This window comes from Gallus gallus, chromosome 6, assembly GCF_016699485.2.
Source record: "Gallus gallus isolate bGalGal1 chromosome 6, bGalGal1.mat.broiler.GRCg7b, whole genome shotgun sequence".
Lineage (NCBI taxonomy): Eukaryota > Metazoa > Chordata > Aves > Galliformes > Phasianidae > Gallus > Gallus gallus.
In genome coordinates, this window is record NC_052537.1 from 17,466,098 (window position 1) to 17,484,612 (window position 18,515).

The 18,515-nt window shown below is 41.5% G+C and overlaps 1 protein-coding gene across 2 annotated transcripts in view; it reads right to left on the reverse strand.

The window, feature by feature from the left end:
• TM9SF3 (transmembrane 9 superfamily member 3) overlaps positions 1-18,515 on the reverse strand; it is a 40,885-nt gene extending 22,370 nt beyond the window's left edge. Inside the window, exons 1-4 of one of the 2 annotated variants that reach the window (XM_015288468.4) lie at positions 18,301-18,515; positions 9,509-9,704; positions 3,502-3,624; positions 1,700-1,860 (exon numbers count right to left, since the gene is read on the reverse strand). In XM_015288468.4, coding sequence (XP_015143954.1) covers positions 1,700-1,860; positions 3,502-3,624; positions 9,509-9,704; positions 18,301-18,507 — 687 coding nt within the window. In that variant the 5' untranslated portion in view covers positions 18,508-18,515. Of the gene's footprint in view, positions 1-1,699; positions 1,861-3,501; positions 3,625-9,508; positions 9,705-17,836; positions 17,940-18,300 lie in introns of those variants that run through there. The other variant, XM_046943071.1, reaches the window with a different exon arrangement.

Sequence of the window (18,515 nt, forward strand, 5' to 3'; positions counted from 1 at the left end):
TCTACTTTCAGTTTTGTCAAATGATAGTTCATTGCTGATGGTTTTCTACAGTACATACTGGTAAAACTGGTAATTTTCTTGAATTATTTTTGTGCAAGATATCAGAAAAAATATCAAAGTATGATGTGCTGGAGAACATTGGAATTTTTCCAAGGGCTGTTTGCTGACTGCATGCTCCCTTTCTTACCACTGCCATGTACTGAGTTGTATGGAAAGAGGCCTGTGAAGAACATTACCAACCTTGCATTAAGCAATTAAAACAACTGCTACTTCTGCTCCCCCCACAGCAGTTCATATCTGTTTTACTGCCATGCATTCAAACTGGTATTCAGTAACACCATCTTCTCATACTCACATTCTCTGAGTATAGTATAAAAGAAAAAGGAAGCGGTTCAGCAGAAGTGAGGGACATGAGAAGATACAACAGGAAAAGTAAGGGAGATTCCAAGAAGAAAGAAAAGTGCATAAACTGAGATACAAACTGGCTGGAGATGCAAACAATCACAGGAGAGTAGCACATATTGCTGCTACTTGTTACTCTACAAGGTCCACAGAGGACTGCTTTGGATCTGACACTAAGAAGCACTGCTTGGAACAAGTTAGAACAAGTTCACCTGATACAATTTGTGAACTAAACACTGCACAGATGCCAGACCAAAAATTGCCCAGTGATGCCAAAACAGATGCAAAGGTAAGTCTTGAGCTCTGTACAGCCACAAGTATTTAAAAAGAACATCTAATGTCACTCTAATTACTGGCAGCTACTCCACTTCAAGTGGTTCCACTCCTCCACAATCCACTTCACCAGTGCTGTCCACTTCAAAATTTACAGAACATATGAATTTCACAATGCTGGTAGTATTTGAAACTATAAATTTTGCAGTAGAAACGATTTGAGAAAGCACAGATAAATACAATTATCTGCACTTTGAGCTCTGTGACTTGTTCAACATAAGACAAACATAATAGTGGCAAGAATATACTGCAAAAAAAAAAAATCTTACACTGACACCTACTGCTAACACGCTGTAGAAAACTAATGCATTAAGAACTGGCTTCTGTGAGTTTAGAGAACATGAGAGAATTGACTTAAATGTCTAATGGACCAAATAAACAAGGAAGGAAAATCCAAAAATCTCACTCATTGGAAAATATCAGAAAATATTCTTTATTCACTACCTTTTATCATAGCAACTCAAGAGAAAAGCAGAAAGCTTCAGAAAAAACCTTGTGAGGCTATATAAGTAAGAAATTTCTACTGTAACTGGAAAAATAAAAAAGTATTAATAGTAACAGCCTACAAAATACAAACGTTCAAAGAGGGTTTTTCTCTTAGTTCAGAATCCAGCTCAAATCTGTGACATGCAAGTCACAGCTCCAAGCATTAAGGGAATACATAGCTGCCTGGGGGTCCCCAAAGACAAGGAGATGAACTTTTGAGGACAACACCTTCACTTCCCAACAAAACACTTTTCTGCAGACTGCACAAGCTCTGGTATGTTTAAAGGATTTCAAAACCATCATTTTCATTTTCCATTTACTGCCATTAAACCTATCAAGGTTTTTCAGAAATGAAAAAAATGGAATTACGTATCTTCCACTAATACAGTTTTACACTGATACACAGGTATACAAGTAACTATCTTTGATCTCTTTTACCACATAAAGTTTCTTCTTACATATTCATCAGACTACTTACAGAATATGACATCTGGATTTTTGTATTTGGTACCAGTTTCACCTTTCCTTCGCTGGTAAGATTGACATCCACAATTCTATTTGTATTGTAACCAATTTCAAGTTTTTTGTAAGTCCAAAGGTAATAGTCTTCCCCATTTTCATCTGCTTCTCCAACAATGCCTGCACAGGAAACAAGTGTAAGCACCTATCACAGCTTGTTTTTCAAATATTATACAATTATGTTCAAAAATATAGATTTCTAAAGTTTTGGCAGGTAAAAAGCAATATTAATATAGCCAAGAGAATGCAGCAGACCCTATGTTTTGCTTTTCAAATGCAATACCTGGACTATGACTTTAATCACAGATATCTATAAGAAGTGCTTTGCAACAGCTTTAAAACACCACAGCACACAGCTACAAATGCTGCGTGAAAAATGTGAAGTAACAATTCCTCTAATTTTATGTGTACTTCTTGCCAGATAAAGAACTACCTGAATACACATTTAAAATGTAAGAACACAACTTAGCCTTGGACCTCCATATCTTCCCATCACCTTGTTCAGTCTTCCCCTCCACTCATTTCTCTTTCTTTACAGAACTCTGCTTTCACTGTGCTCTCGTTAGTTGATCCTTCAGCACACACTTTTTGCTCTCGAGGATCTCTCTCTCAAGGATATACAAAGGTGAGGACAGCGAGGGAGTAAGCAGGTGAAGGACATGAAAAACACTCTTACAAAGAAGCAGGTGTGTGAAGGAATGGCACTTACATGCTTTTTAATTTTTAAGGAAGTATTTTTCTTGGCATAATTTTACTCAGGCTCATCTGTCAGAATTGCCTTGCATATGCCACACATGCAAAACAAGCCTCAGTTTGTGCCTATGCCATACAGCCTAACACCTGAAGTACTACCTGTTCCCATGGTATTAGCAAAATAATGAGGATGCCAACCTCCCTGCCTCATAAAGGACATTCTGATCAGTCAATACCTGAAGGAGTGAACTCATACAGAGCTCCATATACTTTGGGGGATGGCAGAAAACAGTCATTTCTAGCCACTCCACTGGAGGATAGCAACACAGGTGAAAACAGAAAACTGAATCATTGTATCTGAATGTGCTTAGGAAGAGCTGGTTGCTCTTTTCAGGTCAGAAAACAAAGTGCAAGTCTTCCAAAGCCTTCAAACGACTGTTTGAAGCCATTACATTTAGTTACAAACAGTTAATGAAAGGTATTTTATATCTGGACTTCAGTAAAGTAGAATATGGATATTCTGAGGACTTACTAAGGATCATTTCAAATTTAAATGATCGTGTATACATCACACTGACTTTAACATTAGTGAGCCCTACCAGGGCAGAAAACCATGAAGAACCTAAAACACTACTTTTACTTTGGTTAATTGCCATCACTGTAAAATGCCAAGAGAAACATGCAGAGTACTTCTTTACTAGGAATGTAGTACTGAGATACAAGGGAGGGACAACACTGGAGAGTTTAAAAGACGTGGACATCATCTCCACCCAAATACTATTCACTTTAATATTTAAAAGATGAATTTAACCATAGCAACTTAGTACTACGAAAGAAATGCTTGAGAAACAAAGCTGTTTTTCATTGTCTCCTTAGTACCGATCCTCCAACTCTTCTTTCAAAGCAATAATCCTTCTTCTTACTTGTATTATTTGGTTACGTAAATTCTACAAGCTTGTGAAATTCTTCTAAGGAAGCTTAGCCATTGATGACTCCAGGAAACCCACTAGCACAGTGGGCTGTAATCCTGTAGTTGTAACCTAGTTGTTAATGCAATGCATTACTCACCCCATATTGGCAAGTCATCAATATACATCTGGTACCAATAGTGATTTTTGATAGCATACACAAAGGCTTCTCTTCTTCCTTTGTCCAAGTCAATTTCACAGTAAGTAGTCTGCATTACATCGTCTGCAAAAAAAAAATTAAAGCACTATTAATGATTTATTAAAGAGCTGGCTCAAACTGAACACAGCCAAGCCGATCAAGGAATGGGCACTGCTGGAGTCTTTGGCTACACTGAAGTAGGTAACAGAGAAGGACATTTAAAACTGAAGTATTGTAAAGTTCTGAGTGATTTCCAAGAAGAAACAGAAGCAAAGAAAAAAAGGCAGAAAACAGAAGTAGGAACAATGCAAAGAATGCACGAGAGGCTGCATTTGGAAATAAATACATTCTTTGAAGCCAGAAAATTATTTTTCAGCATCTACAATTCATAAGTAATGCAGTTAACAACCATGTGTTCACGCCTCCATTTCCATTTCAAGTGAGAGGCAGTAAAAGGGCTCACATGCAGAAGAACTCATGCAGCAATGGATTTAGAGATCAAAAAAAACATCAGTTGCTTCTGTGAGAATGTTTTCACTCTCCAGAAGTACAAAATAAAGTGAATGTAAACAAATTCCTTTTGTTATCACTGAGAACAGCAACCCATTCCTAGTAGATAATCAAAGCTCTATTTTGTATTGAAATTCAGCCTGGTTGAGCTCTCCCATATGCTATGGAAACACAAAGCTTAAAAAGAAAATTAAATTAGCTGCACAGAAAGAGCAGTGACGAGTATTTCCAATACAAAACATAGTTTGTCTGATGACAACAATTTGTGAAAACAGAAGTCCGGGCAGTATCTCTGGTCAAGCAAAACTGATGTAGAGCCTAGAGAAGCAGGGCAGCAAGAAACCAACCAACAGCAGTCCTGCATAATTGGAGCAATTTCCTGTAGTCCTGGACAAAACAGTGCCCCTGGCTACTCATCCCATATGCTATTCTGGATATTCTAGATTCTACTTCTCTTCCTATTTCTTATGGAAACATTTTTTCCATTTTTGTTTTTTGATCTAATGAGTGCATTCTAAGCCTCATATGCACAATGATAAAAATTACTTTCCAGATTGACATATTAGGCAACAAAATATTTTACTACACTGAAGTCACTTAGCCAGGAACAAAGAGAAGAACAATACCATTCTGGTCAGCATTCGGACTGTTCTGACTAAGCATTCACAGGCTACACCCCCAAGATCTATACTGGTACATTTAGGAGAGGTAAGTCATTAAAACTGACACCACAGTTTTTAAACAGACTCACAAAGCCAGGCCTCAATTTCCATCTATGCCTCATCTGAGCTGGATCCTATACTTTTTGGACAACAACAAAGTTCTCTTTTGGCATTTTTTTTTTCCACTTAAACTGATTATTTGAGTCCTCTTGACATCAATTAAAGAAAAAAAAAAAAACAGCAAATGCCTACCTTCTGGATTTGTTGCTAAGTAGGGGATTCCTTCCTTCCAAAATACCTGGCACTTAATTACCACCCTCTGGCAGTCCCACACTATACACCAGTAATAAGCCCTTTCTGATGTTAAACTCAATTCAATGGGATTCTTCAATACACAGAGGTCAAATGAAAATGAACTATGAACTAGCATCAGGGTGAAAGTACTTCAAAAAGATAAACCAGTGGAGTCTGTTAGATGAAGCACTGCATAGCACCAGAGCACAGAAACCTGCTCTGGGGGAAGTGGTAAGAGGCCAGACTCTTCTTAATCAGGTCTCTGTCTTGCCTGTGTCATTGACCATATGGCCACACAAACAGCATTGGTACCAGCACCACTGAAGAACACAAGGACAGGAGCAAGTGCTACTATGAAACTACAACATGAGGTACACATACATTTGTCGTTTAGAGATCTTCCCCATTTTAGCCTGAATATGACAGCCTTTGTTTGCAGCTATTAGCTAAAATAAATCTAGTATTGAACTATAATCTAACGTCAAGTTTCTCCACGGGCTTTCAGACCCCAGAAATAGGCTTTTTGTGCTGACTGAAGTGTGTTACTCTGCATTTAATCCTCTGGGAGGTAAATACTGTCTCCTGCTGCTGTAAAAAAGACTGTGAAGTATCATGTGAAGGGAAGGGACTGCATTGATGCTACAGCAGCATGCCACCAAAAAGCTGTCCTCCACTTTTAGGGATTTTCACCCCAGTGTGCAGAATACCAAGAAGACCTCACAGTGATATAACCATCAACTATGGATCAACCGTGTCACAAATTAATCCAGTGCATTTACAGAAAAGCCAGTACAATTATTAGAAAGAGCCTTAGTTAATTCTTACAACATATAGATGTGTGATTTTAATAGCATACATTTCACTTTCAGCCACAATATGCTGTATAGTTCCTCCTGCCCCCTACCAGAACAATTCCTCCAGGAAGAAAAGGCAAGGAGAACCAAGATAAGCGCTCTTTTCTCAAGCCACTGAGAATGCTGAAGATATAACTTAGTTACAGAACAGGATTTGATTGCTAAGCTTAAGTCTACTGTGCGAAACGATTAAATGAAAGTAGCTTAGATCAGCATTCAGCAGCTGGGGCAGCTGAAGACTGCATCAGCTTTACAGGTCTAAAGCTTTGCCTTTCTGAGATACTTTTTATCCAAGTCATGGTTACAAGAGGAATGTAAAGTTAATGATAGCTAGTATGTAGCCATAGATATCATTGTCTGTATGATAGCAGCTGCTAAAACATGCCTGCTATACAATACAGGTTTACTAACGTCAGTAACACAGTAACAAAGTTTTAAAGTTAAGAAAGCAAGACCCAGGAGGTGCCCTCAGGTCGGAATTTGTATTTTCTGTAACGCCTGATCAATTAGGTTTCATTCCGACCTGTAAGTCATACAAAACCTTGTATCTGACCATCTCCCAGTACAACACTGAACACCATCCTCAACAGCCACCATAGAGATGGTGCAGAAGAGAAGTCTTGGGCAAGGAGTTCTCATTCAGAAGTACACTAATTCAACATCATTTCTAAATAAAAGCAAAATTTAAATATGTTTAAAAAAAAAATCCTTTCTTCTTTACACTCACCTTTGCTAATTGTTACGGTATTAATGACAATACCAAAAATTAATTCTCTAATTGAAGTTGCTACGATGGCAACGTTCAGAATGTTTAATAATTCACTAGGTCTCCAATGTAATGTATGGAGGATGACAGCTCAACTGCTTAAGTACTAATAACTACAAGGAATTCATGCTTGTTACTCTGAAAGCTGAGAAAAAAAATAAACACGAATTACAGAGAGTAAAGCAGAGTTGACTCCCATTCAGGTTTCCTTTCATGAATCCAACACTAAAAGTACGACACCACTTCCTGATACAGAAGCTGCTGGATGCTGAGGACACAAAATGTAAGGGAAAAATACCAGAAGTGCACAGGGACAGCTTCATCTAAACAACTACCACTCTACTCTACTATGCTCATTCAGATTCTGTTTTGAATGACATTATGGACAGACCGTTTAGAAAAATATGCCCCAACAGAGCAACTAGATATTAGCATGGAGCAGCAAAACAATTAGAGATGCAAAAGGGCACATGAAAAATAACCTGGGCAGAAGATAAGCACCGTAAGCCCTAGAAAAATTGCTCTCCATTTTTCACCTTAAAGAATATTTGAAAAATATCTAGAGCTTTCTGTGTAAAAACATCAGCTCAAAGAGTTGTGAATCAGAACTGGGAAGTACTAACCTCAAAGGAAAGTAAAACCTAAGGAAAACAGGTTTACCTGTCGTTAAGAACCATGGAAGGCAACAGACATACTAAACTGGCAGGGACATCATCAAAATCAAACCAATCGCAAGGTACAAAAACCAATGCACTTCCTCTCTTCTGAATTCCTGTTAGTCTGGAATAAATCTGTCTTCATTGCAAAAGACCCCTCCTAGGCAAATAGGAATGGTACCAATTTGCGCGTTGAGGAGGTGGAGGTTCAGAGTCACTGAAGTTCTACTTATCTTTGTGCAAGAAAACAGGCATTATGTATCTTTTTTTCTAAGTGTTGAATGAGTATCACCGAAACAAACGCATTAATTTCTCCATTATCAAAGCATTTTACAGAAGCATTTGAGACCGTATTCACAGAAGAAAGGCAGAAAAACATTCTGGAAGGATGAACATGAAACTGCAGGCTATAAAGAGGAGGTGAAATCACTCTACTTCATCTGTTCTCCCAAGTAGAACAAGCTTCACAAACCTAAGCCAAACTCGGACATGTACTTCTGGGACAGCAGAGGCTCTCTCTAGACTTTTTCCACCTCTGCAGAAGAAACTTTCCCAAGCATTTCAACCAGCTGCTGAAGTTAAGCCAGTTCATCTCCTTTCCTTGACATCACATCAGTGCTTCCACTATAAAACTAGACAGGTAAGTTACTACCTCCAGGTCCACCAGGAAAAGACAGGTCTGAGAAGTGCTGAGCAGTGAGGATCAGCACAATCTGCTGCAGTACTCCTAGACTGCACTAGCAAAATGTTGATAATGACAGGGGAATAAACTAACCATGGCTGATTTTCAGAGAACAAGCTGGGGGAGGGGGCAATAAATTAATGAAATAAACCTTATTTTGTTTTACAAACACAATGGAGAAAGAGTCCCATTTAACAATATTTATGCCTTTTCAATCTGGTGTATCATCTAGAACTTATGCTTGTCTCTGGAATAGCACAATCTCTCTGCAGAGATGTGACAAAGGGAGTAAAAATTAAACATAACAGGCCATAAAAATAAATACTTATTGTATTCAGACAACAGAAGCTTGGCTTAATCTTCACAATCACGATGAATTGCTGCCAGTTGCCCTCTCTGCTTTTAGCAGTTTGTTTCTGAACCTTTTCTACACTGTTTGGCAGGAAATCTATTTCCCTCGCATTGATTAAAATTTTCAGCAGGCTGTAAGTCCTCTAAAGAAACAATAGGACTGTTTTCTGGTGTTTATACAGGCACAGCTCCCTTCTTCAATGAAAGATTCAACTCCAAACTCCTTTAATGCTGAGATGCAACCACTTATGTGATATAAAACTTTCTGAAGAATGTATGGTTTTAACAAAATCATAATTATTTATTCAATTTACCCAGTTTATAGGAGAAGTATAATCATGAGATGTTCAATTCTGGATAAAATTTTGTAGACTACAGAAACCAAGTCCCTACTGAAGGCAAACGGTCAGACAAGAGACACTATGCTTAAGTTCTCTACCCAGTTAAAAACCAATAATGCAATACTAACACTACACATATATAACAATACAAACATTGATTTCCAAGTTGGATTAATCACAAATGTTAAATTCAATATAAACAAAATAAATCTGTTATCTGAAGCTCTGCAACTGCTAGTTACAGCACATGGAAGGACTCAGGGTACCAAAGAACATAGTTCAAAGAAATTCTGTGGTAGAAGACTTGGTCCCTAACACCAATAAATGTATCTGCAAAAAGAAGTTAGAGTCAATATGTTACAATAAAAGTATTCCTCAAAGGTATTTTGAAGTAGACAGCAAACAGACAGATACAGTAACTAACTTAGTGTGAGGGTAGAACTTGGGAGACCCTGAGCACCTGCTTCTCCTTTCCTATCACAAAGGACATGCATGTACTCAACACCACAGAAAAAAACATTCAGAATTTATAATTACAGAATAATCCCAGTAAGTATATTTTTAATCATTCATATGCAGAAACCTTATTTTTATTCTATAAAACATAATCACTTCTTTCACAAGCATTTATCCGTTGTGAGTGCCTTTAGGGTCATACAGATGGAAACTTTGTAAACTGAACATCCAGAAGTGGCAGACAACCTTGCACGGCTTCTGAAACAACAATGTGAAAGACACCCATCTGCTGGCAGCAGCTAACTTCCAACTCTTCTAACTTCAAAATCTAATTCTATTGGTTTGTGTGTTTTTGCTTGCTTGTTTTTAAGCGACTGTGTGCTTTCACATGCTTACCTTTGAATTTGATGTCAAGACCACTAAATTCCAATTCAACTCCTTGAAGTGCTTCTCCTAGGGTTTCGTGGTAATGGCTGATGCTTTTTTTTGATCCCACGCAGAAAGGAAGAGAGAAATATTTGTATGTTTCTTGGCGATTGTGATAGGGTCCTACTGTATTCATCCATAAAACAACTTCCTCTTTATCTTGGTACTGAAAGATAAAGTTTATTGAGTTAGGTGAGAATCCCAGCAGACTAAAAACATTCTAGAATCTTTCCCATTCATACAACTAGTAAGGCAGGGTAACTCAATCACAATAAACAGTTACTTTTAAAGATGGTCTGGCGTTATCTTTTGGGTGTCAGTAGATACAGAACAGGATTTTTCAGTGTGCTTTCCAATGAAATAAAGGATTTAGCCAAGCACCTACCACTAAGTATCAGAAGAGGGGATGCATCACACAAATTTGAAAGAGAAACAGAACATACAAATAGAACTGGAGAAAAGCAGAAATTGCAAACTAACTTCTTACAAGTTTTGGGGAAACACGCATCAGTTGAAAGTAAAACTCCATGCACCTCCCATCACAGAAAGAAAATACCAAAATTTGTTAAACAAAATCTTAGCAAACAAATCAGACAACCAACCCATGGTGACAGACACATCGCTCTTTCCTAAAATACAACTCCTCTTCCTTTTTGTGATGGTATGAATTACATACAGAATCGCCAGGAGCACGCAGTGCCTTACAGGAAGCACTACAGCTCAACTGAGGCATACCTACAGGAGCTGAAAGACAGAGCTGTCAGACAGAAGGACTGTTACTTTGATACATTTCCAACATTCTCTCTGAAAAGCCAGACTGGCGATGAGTCTGGTGGCTGTCATGAAATTCTTTGTGGGAATAACTGCCTTCAACTTTCCACGGCTACTGTCAGCCAGCAAAACTCACTCCATGGCTAGCAGCCACCAGGCTTTTTCAGTCGCTGTTTAAGAAAAGTTCTTATCGCCATTCATCTATCAGTATTCCAACATTGCCTAAATTCAAGAGAATTAAGTGATTTGAAACCACTACTTGCACTGCATCCGAATGTACCTGGGTTAGATACCAGGTTTGCAGGTAACTACAAAGCTTCTCACCTCCAAAACAATTCCCTCTCTACTGTAAACCCAATAGATTAGGAGGCAGTGATCTAACTTCTCAGGCAGAAAGAAACTGCTTGCACACCTGCAAACATGCGCATCATACAGACCTTGGTTTTGTACAGTACACAAGAAAAAAGTACTATTTTAAGGCTGATTTGCAAATACCAAACACACTGGAGAGGAAACAAAAGCCAACTGTTAAATAGCCTATTTCATAGAGTAGAACTGAGATATTTAATATAGCTCTCCATCTCCCTTTTTAACAAATGAAGAAGTGTTCTTCAGCTGCACTCCCTTTGAATAACCACTGTCATACCAACATGTTAACTCAGACATAATTAGCCATACTTGGAATGCAATAAATTCTACAAATACAATGCTTAAAAGCTGAAGTTAACAATTCAAACAAGCATATTATGGGAAATGTATTCCTTTATGCAGACACATCACCTCAATCACATGCCTTATCTTTTTGTTTCCAAAAATACACTCTCTTATGTGTGCTCCCACAAGAAATGCTAAATATCTCACTAATTTTATTCTGAGCAGCAACAGAGGCCAAAGAGTCAGCAGTTCCACATAACCGGCCGTGAAAGGAGCACACACAGTGGAACAGCTCTGAAAGGTAAAGAACATCAGCAACAGAGAAAAGAAAAAGTAAACAGCACAGCAAGAGAAGTAGACATTCCTCCTCTCTGCCAGCAACCAGAAAGGTTATATTAGTGCAGTACAGTTGCCCAATTTCCAATAGATGTTGGGAGAAAAGGAAGAAAGAAAAATTAGTTCCAGTCCCCTCAGCAGCAGAAAGCGGAATGCACATGAGCACGCTGCCTTCACCTCCTGCCAATGTAGCCATGGACCAGTTGGTCAGTACCTCTTTCTGTTGTTATGCCTAGACCACTTCTGTTTCTTCTCTAACAGCTGTAGGACACATTTACAGCCCTTTCTCGGAACAGTAAAATTGATGTCGAGACATCAATTTAGTCCTCGTAATGCAACTGCTTACATGTAAACCGAGTTACGCCTCTCTACAGCCTTTACTAATGGAATAAGACAACATTTTCAGGTCTGTAAATTCATCTTTGATGGTGCCTGGAAAAAAAAGAAGGCATTGATCACTGTTACACTTAGCTATTTTTTTCTGCCTTGCTTGATACTGAGTTGGGAATCCTGTATTTTTGGAGCTATACTGGATCACCCCCAAGTGACACAATCCAACTTCAACACATAGAGCAGCTGAAGTACCTAGCTGCGGGCAGCAAACTTCCCTCAGCAGAAAAATACAGAAATAATCAGAGACACATGGAAGAAAACATCTCTACTCTTTCAAGGAAGTCTGTAATACAAGCAGTCACAACAGCTCATCTTAAAATTAAGCCTAGTTTTGTGCTGTAGCCCAAGGAGTTCAGCACAATCTGCCATGAGTTACATTGCTTTTCCACCAGAAATTTCTCCATTTGTTTTTCTCCAAAAATGCATACAGCCAGCCTTTCCAACTAACCTCTGCATTATGGCGTTCTTTTCTATAACACAGATCTTCTCTTTGCTCCTGAGGCCTCAACAACCAAGCAACAGTCAATCACAAAGCCACTGGGTCTCCCCAGTGAAGCCCAATAAGACTTTCTCACTCTTTAGATGACAGAAGATGCTCCCAAGGCTGGTTCTATCAAACCTTTTTTTAAGTGGTAATGCAATTAGGCATCAAGAAACCCAGTGATATGAAGCAACATGACTATCTTCACAACGTCCAAGTGCCTACAATTAGCAGTGGCAAAGCACTTACCAAAAGCACTATCAGAAATAAGTCCTGTTTGGACAAGACAAAGACACTGAGACTGCTCAGACTCTCCTGTCACCTCTGTATGATGATTTCCAGCAAAAATGTCAGATCAGGAAAGAGATCATGTAAAACAAGTTGCTAAAAAAGACCTGGTTTAATTGGAACAAAAGCACTCAAGTATGCTCCATCAGTACAGATTAGATATTGGTCAGCCCATTCACTTGCAGAGGTTTCAGCTACTGCTAGCTCCTTTATAAATTCTTTCATGGTATTTGAAGCCTCTAGCAGTCTGTGGGGAACTGGAGGCCATAGAAAATACGGAGAAAATTCCAGTTCCACCTTTCATTCTTGGCAGGAACAACACACTGAAGAAACTATGCTTGTATCAGTTATCAGCCACAGATAACACCAGACAAAATAACCAAACAGAACCTTGAACTTTTTCTATTCTGATACTGCCTGATGAACAACTGTTCAGCTCTATCTTTTGGGTTTTGAATGCATCAGAGCAAAACAAAATCCTACAGCTGTTTGTTAACTTTAAGAGGCAGGTCAGCAATAGCATATGGTCAGTACCAACACGGAATAAGACAGGAGGCAGTCTAATGACCTCACTTTAACAACTGTCGTTGAGCAATATGAAAATGGTGTAACCAGCATTAAGTGTGATAGTTTCCTTCCTTCTTTCACCTCACTGTGCTCACATCCTCCATTTGGTTTCCATCAACATTCAGCAAGCATTGATGAAAGTCAATGGGAGCTATTTTTTCTTCATGGAGGAATTCAATGACACACCTTTGCTTAATGCTCAATTTCACATCAAATACCATTTTGTCAGACTGCGCCCCTCTGCTGCCATCTGTCACACAGGCAAAACATGTAACAGAAAGTCGGTGGGAAGTTTCAACCTCTACTGCCATCCCCCCCAACATCTGCCTCTGATGTTCTGGGTCAGCATAATAAAATAGGAGGCATTATTTTCAGCACAGCCCCTATGGTACCAAGAGCTCTCTGTCAGTAGAGGCACAGAACAAATGAAAGGGAGCAACTGCAACGTACAAGAATATCCACATCAAGAGTCCAACAAGCTAAATTCTGTCTTCTTACGAGATCTAAATGGAAATGTCATGCTCCCATTACATGTGCAATAAGATTTTTGAGTCACTGCTTGATGCATCATTGTCTCTTTTCTAAAAATCCTATAGCAAAGATTTGTTACAGCTGTATCTGAACCACTGAGGCTTACAAATAATTAAATAACATGTCAAATGATAAAATAATTTGAAGCACAATTCACCATCTGCAGAGTAGATTCCAGATCATTTGAATGATTAGAATTTAATATCCACAGTCACATTTATGTATCAGTGCAACATTATCCTTTGTGAAAACAAACTACAACATGTTCCTAATATGAAAGGCTTATTTTGATGAATTAGAGCATTTCAGAATTTCAGCTCTTTCAAAAACTCCTTTTTCTTCTTCATTCTCTCTTCTGAATTATCTGCACAGCACTGAACAGCAGAAAGGCTGCTTGTCATGAACTGGGAGAGCCAGCGCCCTGTTAAGCACACAGTTACTGACAAAGCCATTGAGCAGATGCCACCACGTCAAAGAAGGTCAACAAATAAGATGCTGCAACCTCCGCTCCACCATACCTCAGCAAGCTCTGCTGGTATGACTACAAAGGAGTTTTAAATATGTTTTGTTTCCTATAACTTATGAAAAACATAGCATTCATTCTGTAAGCATAGCCTTTTCTGCATTAAGCTTAATACTAGTTCAGTAATTTCAGTAGCTAAATGGAGCATAAAATGATCTGTTTTGACTGTGTAAGAGCACAGTGGCAGACAAAAAACAAGTCGCAGCATCAACACCAGCTGCCCACCTACCTACCATACACCAGTACAACTTGACTCGTGGGAGGTACATCTTCAGAAACCTTCCCTATAACTGACATCACGGCGCTGGAGGACCAACCAGCACCTCAAGCACAAGCAGGTAGCAGCTGTAACACCCATCACAGCTGGGGACATCCATCCCACGGCCCCACAGGATGGCTGTAAGACAGAACCACCTTAACTCTACCCACACCCCCACAAGGCAGGACACTGATGTTCCAGCGCACAGCAGAACATGGAAGTGGCAGGAAGCCAGCACAGTTTGCACCACCCAAGTGTTGACGTCTATTAGCTGACAACGCAAGTGCTGAAAACTCAGGCCTGTGTGCCACCTTGAAGCTTAATGTGAAGACAATTTCCATACATCCGCATGGTTTTAAAACAATTCAGGCATGGCAATATTGAGTTCATCTTTGGCACAGGGCACAAAACTTTGGTTGCCATTACTCAAAAAGGCACCTGCAATGTGAGATGTAATTCAACATTCCCTTTGTACAACTGTAGACATTAGTGTGGCAGCCCTATAAATAAACACTTTGCCCCATACAACTAAGGCTAGATTAAGCCAGTAAATAAAAGGCTACAGAAAAGGACACGACATTGATAGGTTACTGATATTTTTCAACCATTAAAAACACTGTGCAAAAAATGATGGAGGTACAGAGGATTACAATTACCAGACTTTATGTGATGATTCAGCAAGATGATTTCAAAACAAGACTTTCCTTCAGACACCCTGCAATTTTACTCCTCTTCTCAAGCAGAAGCTTGGAGTGAGGCTTCCCAGAAAGCACCACTTAAGCACCAGCACTTGTTTCAGGGGATAAAGGAACAATATTATCTGTTACCGGCAGAGCAAAACTGCAGAAGCAGGACAGGAAATAACACAGGCAGCAACCCAGACTCAATCATCAAGTAATATCCCAGGCTTCTAGTCTCCCGTATCTTACAGATATTCTATCAGGCTCTGTGATAACGTGCAACTGCAGCTCATATCCGCAGCCAATGAAACCACGGATTTCTGCCTTACGCTCTCCTTCTGACAGAGCAAGTGATCTCCAGCAATGTCTTTACATTTCTCTCCAAACGTTAGGGCTCACCAAAACGCTGCACATTCTGAGCCACGGTACAAGCAGCCCCCCAGCAGCCTCAGCTCCTGCTGCACGAGGCCGCCAGCACACCATGTCCTGCTTCCCTGACATCTACTTCACCTCTTCAGAATGGAACAACGACAACTTCAAAAAGGACTGGGGCTGTTTGTCTGCACACAACTTTGTAGGCAAAGATGTATTTTAGCCACACGGAAACGTATTCTACAGTGTTTCCCTAGCTGGCAGTTTACAGCTACTGCACAGATTTTACAATTTTATGCATTATTTTAAACAAGTTTTACAATCCTAGAGCTTGAACGTATTGGGTTGTAAGCACAACAAAAACACTCCTCTCAGCCATTACAAATTAAGAACTTTGCTACTAGGTACAGCCTGTCCTGCATCTGATTTTCAATATCTGTCATTTATTTCCGTGCTTATAAAGTATTAATAACTGAACTGAAGCACAATTACAATTACATGCTACCTACTCCCTAGACCATTACCAGTGACAAAAGTCTCAGGGCATTTCATACCCTTTTGGTGGTTTATTTTAACATCAACTCTACCAAGTCAAGTCACAGAAGACACAGTAGCCAAATGGCAGTGGCAGCCCAGCAGCCCCACAGCAACTGCCTCACCTCCGCAGGATCGCAGCATGGCAAGGCCACATCACACAGTCAGAGGTCAAAACACAACACAAATCTCAGAATGCAGGCAAACCCCAGGTACATCACATGTTCTGAAACACGAAAATAAGTTGAAGAATCAGTGGGCAAATTTTCAGTTGTAAATTCTTCTGTTGTGCTCTGAAGTTACACTGATGCCATTTGAAAAATTAAGGCAGTCAAATCCCAATTTCCTCTCTATTCTCTATTGATTTTAAGCAGCCAAGTCTTTATCGTGTAACTGCTTAATGTTATCCTTCTCCTACTTTTTAAAGCCCTATACACTTGTCTAAGACATAGCACACCTTCTGTAGATGCTATTGATTTAGCAAAGCTACCCACATCTAGTATCTCCATAAACACCACTACCCTTGCAGTAATCACTTCCTCACTTCTATGGCCATAATATAAACAACACAGATAAAGCATAGCAGCAAATTGAACACCGTACGCAAAAACACATAGCACAGTACACGTTTCATTTTACCACGTTTACATTCTATATTACAGCGGCAACTGCAGATTAAGCTGCTAACGTGGAAGGCAGTACTTCCAGGCACTGTGCATGCCTTACGCACAGCAGCCGGGAGCTGGGGAACAAGGAAAGTTTGGGGCACAGCGCCACGTGCTCCCAGTGGGACTTGAACTCAAAGCCACCAAGTTCTGAATCTCTCCACCACTTTGCAAAGGGAAGCAGAGCCTCTGGAACATAACAAAGCGCTGGGGTTGCAGGAAAAGCCATCTTCCAACCGCAATCATTTTCAACACTGAAAATTCGCTACAACGCAGCATTTAAGGAACGCCTCCTTCAGGCTCTTAATCTCAAAGATCAGCACACAAATCAAAATCCTCTTTACGTTTCACTTGCGCTGTTAGTGCTTCCACCCCCACGCCTCGTGTGATATTAAAGGTTCAGAACATCCGAGCAGGGCAAACAGCCTTCCAAAAAAAGATAACTGTCCTCTTACATCAACTATTCTTAACCTGCCACGTGATGTGCCTGCACTGGACATCATGCAAACCAGAATACTGACACAGGAGACAGAGATACAATTACAGAGACTTCTGTAATTTAGATTTTAAAAAGTCGACAGAAATTAATAACAAATTTATAATACCCATTAATAATTGCTTAGGCGATTTTTCAGGACACCTAAAGCCATCAAGTGAATTCACTCTTGAAGAGAGAGCTCTTAAAAAATAAATAAAGTGATAGAAACTGAATGCCAGCTTTATGAAGTGCTCCTCTCCCCACAGGGCTGCCAACGCTAAAAGAAGGAAATCCCAAAAGCAAACAGCCTTTAAAACAGATACATCTGCTCCCCGGAAGCACTTGGTGCTGGCTTCGCTTTCCTGTCATCAGCTGCAGCACTAATAAATCCCATTCATTTTTCTAAAAACAAAGGCTAATCTAAACAACGTTCAAGTCTCATAAACGCACTGAATTATGCACACATGTACTACTGTCTGCGTGCAGGCTATCGGTGCCATTCCGCTGTCTCACTAGAATGCTTATCGTGCTCCCCATACAGGACCACGAACGAACGCCAGTAGCGGCCAGGCTGCAGGCAGGGGCAGCACCCGGCCCAGCCCCGGGGCAGAACGGCCCTCCCGTGACGGAACGCGCAGCTTCAGCGCGGCGCCGTCCTGTGCCACGCTCACACCCCAGCACGCGCAGCTTCCGCCCCGCGCAGCCGAGGCCGCGGGGGATACCGCCGCACCGGGGGAGCAGAAGGCGATGATGCAACGCCATTTACCTTCCGCGGGATGCCGGAGGCGCTTTAGAGAACCGCTGCGGCGGCGGTGCCCGCGCAGACCCGCCGCGGCCGCCCGTCCGGGTGCCGAGCTCAGCGCCCTGCCGGGAGGAGGGGCCCGGCGCTGCGCAAACAAGGCGGCACGCCTGCCGAGCTCCGGCTCCGGGACAGGGCGGCAGCACTCGCGGCTGCCACGCTGCCGGCGGCACCGGGAAAGCCCGCAGAACCCCCGTGCCCGCTTTCCCGGGGCGGCCCGGGCGCGCGGCCCGTACCGCCGCAACGCGGCGCGGCTCTCGGTACCGCTCCCGGTTCCGCACGGCAATGGCAGCAGTCCGAGCGGCGCGGCCGGCACGGCCCCCCACCCACCCTCTTCCCGCAGGCCGCGACCCGCCGCCTCCCGCCCGCCCCGGGTACCGACGCCCCTCGGCGGCACGGACAGGCCGCGCCCCGGCCCGGGCCCGCCTCACCGTGTGCTCGTGCTCGTCGGCGCGGGCGCGCGGCGGCAGGCAGAGGAGAAGCAGCGCGGCGGCCGCGCGGAGCAGCAACAGCCCGGGCGCCGCCATCTCGGGCCTCCGCGTCCCCGCGCACGCAGCAGGCCCCGCCGCGGAGCCGGCCCGCGCCCCGCCACTAACGCCGACCTGCGACGCCACTTCCGGTCCGCCCGGCCACGTCATCCGGCCGC